The 4,610-nt window shown below is 42.0% G+C and overlaps 1 protein-coding gene across 1 annotated transcript; it reads right to left on the bottom strand.

The window, feature by feature from the left end:
• On the bottom strand, positions 1-592 carry LOC125529135 (cortical cell-delineating protein-like). The gene has a single exon (XM_048693546.2). The coding sequence runs from the start codon at positions 558-560 to the stop codon at positions 162-164; it is 399 nt and encodes a 132-aa protein (XP_048549503.2). The 5' UTR covers positions 561-592; the 3' UTR covers positions 1-161.
• Positions 593-4,610: the final 4,018 nt, after the last annotated feature.

The following is a 4,610-nucleotide window of genomic DNA, read 5'->3' as shown; positions in this document are numbered from 1 at the left end:
TTACATAACATGCATGATACACTTATGTCACACACACAAACATAACTTGAAATCTAAATATATAATCTAACATAAATTTATTAATGAGTTGGCATAGATGGGTATGCCTCACATGCATGACAATTATGAGAATGTTTTGGAGAGGTACAGTTGATCATGGCTCATGGCGAGCAGGTGAACCTAGAGGGATATGTCTTGTTACAATGGTTGAGTAGGAGGGTCAGGTCGACGGGAATGTCGACGTCGATGAGGCCAAGGAGGTTGGCCTTGATGGCAGTGCAAACACAGACAGCGGCATCTAGATCAGCCAACCCACTAAGCAGTGGGCAACATTGCTCGGTCTCCGGCACGTTGATCCGGAGCTTGAGTAGCAACAATACATTGCTGCACACAGTTATCTTTAGTGGGTTGATTGGGCAGGAACCACCATTCGATGGTGTCGGTGCAATAGGTGGGGTAGGCACCAAAGGTGGTGTAGGAACCATTGGAGGGTTACCATGCACAATAGCAATGAGACCAAGGTTGAGGGCAAGGAAGAGAGCAACTTTTGTTAGCGCCATTACTTAAGATTTGAAGCAAGCTAGCTGGTGGTTTCTTTGGTATTTGTGTTGTTTGAGATGTTTATGTTTGGTGGTACTTATAGCTAGAAAAAAATGAGTGGGTTCTTTACATTCCCCAATATGTCAAGCAATCATTGATGACTCATAATTATATACCATACATACCTTATATTTGGTAGTAAATCATCATGTGTTCTCGAGGATGAATACAATATTTACACACTTCTTCCTTTGGTTAAATCTATTTAATTCAAATGCTATAAAAAGGAAGCATCTTATTACTTCCTATTATATTTTGATAAAGAAGGAAACTTGTAATTGTCGGAATTATGCCCTAGAGGCAATAATTTTTACTATTATATTTCCATGTTCATTATCATGTTTATATTTTTGTCTTATAAGTGTATTAGTTCTTGGATATGAGATTCATAGAAAAAACCCAGATACATGCGTGGAAACATAAACACCAATGTGATCCCTAGTCATGCCTCTAAGACTAGCTCATGTATTGATGATGATCTTGTTTTCCTGATCTTGAGCATTGTTATTATAACAAGGATGCTATCAGTAATGAGATACATTGTTACCGGAATATCCTCAATGGCACAAGCTCCATCACAATAACTTAGATTACATAACATGATGGACTTGTGTCACGCACACACACAAACATAACTTGAAAGCTAAGTATGTACAATCTAAACAGAAATTTATTAATGAGTTGGCATAGATGGGTATGCCTCACATACATGACAGTTAGAGCATCTACACCCGGACCCCCCCATATCCATCCCAAACGCACGGGCGGGCTGCTGATACGTCTCAAATATAACTATAATTTTTAATTGTAAATGCTATTATATTATCACTTATATATGCTTTCTATGTCATTTTATATTATTTTTCTAGACTAACATATTAATTTAGTGTCCAGTGCTAGTTTCTATTTTTTGCATGTTCTTGGGTTTTTTAAAAATCCATACCTATAGAAATCCAAAGATGACAAAACTTTTTGAAGATTTTTTCTAGATAAAAAGAGACCCTAAATGCTTCGAGGGAGGAAAGAAGACCCACGAGGGCCCCACAAGGCAGAGAGCGTGCCCTGGGGTGTAGGGCGTGCCACCCTGGCTTGTGGGACCCCTATAGCTCTATTTTCCTTAATTCCTGACCCATAAATTCCCATGTATTCAGAAATCCTCGAAGTGAGACACGAAATAATATTATCGCCACTACAAGCCTCTATTCCGAAGTGATCCCATCTGAAGCCCTATTCCCGGAGGGGGGAATCATTGGGGAGGCCATCTTCATCAACCTTGTTGCCTCCATGATGATGTGTGAGTAGTTCTTTCAGGGCATATTGGTCCATAGTAGTAGCTAGATGGATCTCTCTCTCTCCCTATATCTCTCTCTATTGATCTTCAGTACAACAATCTCTTCAGAGATCTATTCGATGTAATTCCCGTGACATGTTTGTTGGGATCCGATGAATTGCGGAATTATGATCATATTGTTCATTAATTTATATTGATTGTCTTGAAGTATTTCTCTTGTGTATTTTTGTAGCTATGTATGATTTCCGATCTGTGAGTCTTTTCTGACCAATTAGATGACTAGGTTTTCAAAGGGAGTTGTGCATAGTAGTGGGTTCAATCTTGCGGCGACCTTTCTCTGTGACAGGAGGGGCGAAGGCACGTATTATATTGTTCCCACTAAGTGTAAAACGATGGGGTTTGGTCATATTGATTGATCTCTTTCTATCTATATTATGCTATCTTTCTTATTGCGTTACTTTGTTTATTATGAAATTAATACTTTGAAATGCATGCTGGATAGCGGTCTTGGGGTGGAGTAATAGTAGTAGATGTTGGCGAACGTAGTTATTTCAAAAAAATTCCTGCGCACACGCAAGATCATGGTGATGCATAGCAACGAGAGGGGAGAGTGTTGTCGACGTACCCTCGTAGACCGAAAGCGGAAGCGTTAGCACAATGCGGTTGATGTAGTCGTACGTCTTCACGATCCGACCGATCCAAGTACCGAACGCACGGCGCCTCCGAGTTCAGCACACATTCAACTCGATGACGTCCCTCGAGCTCCGATCCAGCCGAGTGTTGAGGGAGAGTTTCATCAGCATGACGGCGTGGTGACGATGATGATGTTCTACCGACGCAGGGCTTCGCCTAAGCACCGCTACGATATGATCGAGGTGGATTATGGTGGAGGGGGGGCACCGCACACGGCTAAGAGATCAAGAGATCAATTGTTGTGTCTTTGGGGTGCCCCTGCCCCCGTATATAAAGGAGTGGAGGAGGGGGAGGGCCGGCCCTATCTATGGCGTGCCCTAGGGAGTCCTACTCCCACCGGGAGTAGGATTCCCCCTTTCCTAGTAGAACTAGGAGTCCTTCCAAGTAGTAGGAGTAGGAGGGAAGGAAAGGGAAGGGAAAAGAAGAAGGAAGGAAGGGGGCGCCCCCCCTCCCTAGTCCAATTCGGACCATCCCATGGGGAGGGGTGCGGCCACCCTTTGAGGCCTTTCTCTCCTTTCCCGTATGGCCCATTAAGGCCCAATATGAATTCCCGTAACTCCCCGGTACTCCCGAAAATACCCGAATCACTCGGAACCTTTCCGATGTCCGAATATAATCGTCCAATATATCGATCTTTATGTCTCGACCATTTTGAGACTCCTCCTCATGTCCCCGATCTCATCCGGGACTTCAAACTCCTTCGGTACATCAAAACACATAAACTCATAATATAACCGTCATCGAAGTTTAAGCGTGCGGACCCTACGGGTTCGAGAACTATGTAGACATGACTGAGACACGTCTCCGGTCAATAACCAATAGCGGAACCTGGATGCTCATATTGGCTCCTACATATTCTACGAAGATCTTTATCGGTCAAACCGCATAACAACATACGTTGTTCCCTTTGTCATCGGTATGTTACTTGCCCGAGATTCGATCGTCGGCATCTCAATACGTAGTTCAATCTCGTACCGGCAAGTCTCTTTACTCGTTCCGTAATACATCATCTCGCAACTAACTCATTAGTTGCAATGCTTGCAAGGCTTAGATGATGTGCATTACCGAGAGGGCCCAGAGATACCTCTCCAACAACCGGAGTGACAAATCCTAATCTCGAAATACGCCAACCCAACAAGTACCTTCGGAGACACCTGTAGAGCACCTTTATAATCATCCAGTTACGTTGTGACGTTTGGTAGCGCACAAAGTGTTCGTCCGGTAAACGGGAGTTGCATAATCTAATAGTCATAGGAACATGTATAAGTCATGAAGAAAGCAATAGCAACAAACTAAACGATCAAGTGCTAAGCTAACAAATGGGTCAAGTCAATCACATCATTCTCCTAATGATGTGATCCCATTAATCAAATGACAACTCATGTCTATGGTTAGGAAACATAACCATCTTTGATCAACGAGCTAGTCAAGTAGAGGCATACTACTGACACTCTGTTTGTCTATGTATTCACACATGTATTATGTTTCCGGTTAATACAATTCTAGCATGAATAATAAACATTTATCATGATATAAGGAAATAAATAATAACTTTATTATTGCCTCTAGGGCATATTTCCTTCAGTAGATGCAGTTGGACTAATGGTCTACTTATCACAAATGTAATGCCTATGTGAGATTATGCCATGAATAATCATAGTTATAATTTGCGCTATTCTGTCAATTGTCCGGCAAAATTTTGTCTACCATGTCACTACATGCTTTCAAGAGAGATGCCACTAGTGAACCTATGGCCCTAGGGTCTATTCTCCATTAATACAAAAGCTCCTATTGTTTGCTCTTTACTATTTTTGCTACATTGCCTATCACTATATCTGCTTTTAATCTTGTAACCATCAAGAACAAGGGGAGTGACGTCCCCCTTGTGTTTGTTGCGTGCAAGAAATTGATGTGTTTGTGTGCAGATATTGTTTATGTTGTTAGTGTAGTGCCTCTTACTGGTTCGGTAAACCTTGGTTCTTAACTGAGGGAAATACTTTCTGATATTGTGCTACATCAACATTCC

This window comes from Triticum urartu, chromosome 5A (assembly GCF_056163025.1).
Source record: "Triticum urartu cultivar PI428250 chromosome 5A, HENAU_Tu73, whole genome shotgun sequence".
In the NCBI taxonomy this organism is placed as follows: domain Eukaryota; kingdom Viridiplantae; phylum Streptophyta; class Magnoliopsida; order Poales; family Poaceae; genus Triticum; species Triticum urartu.
This window is presented reverse-complemented; position numbering and strand designations above follow the sequence as displayed.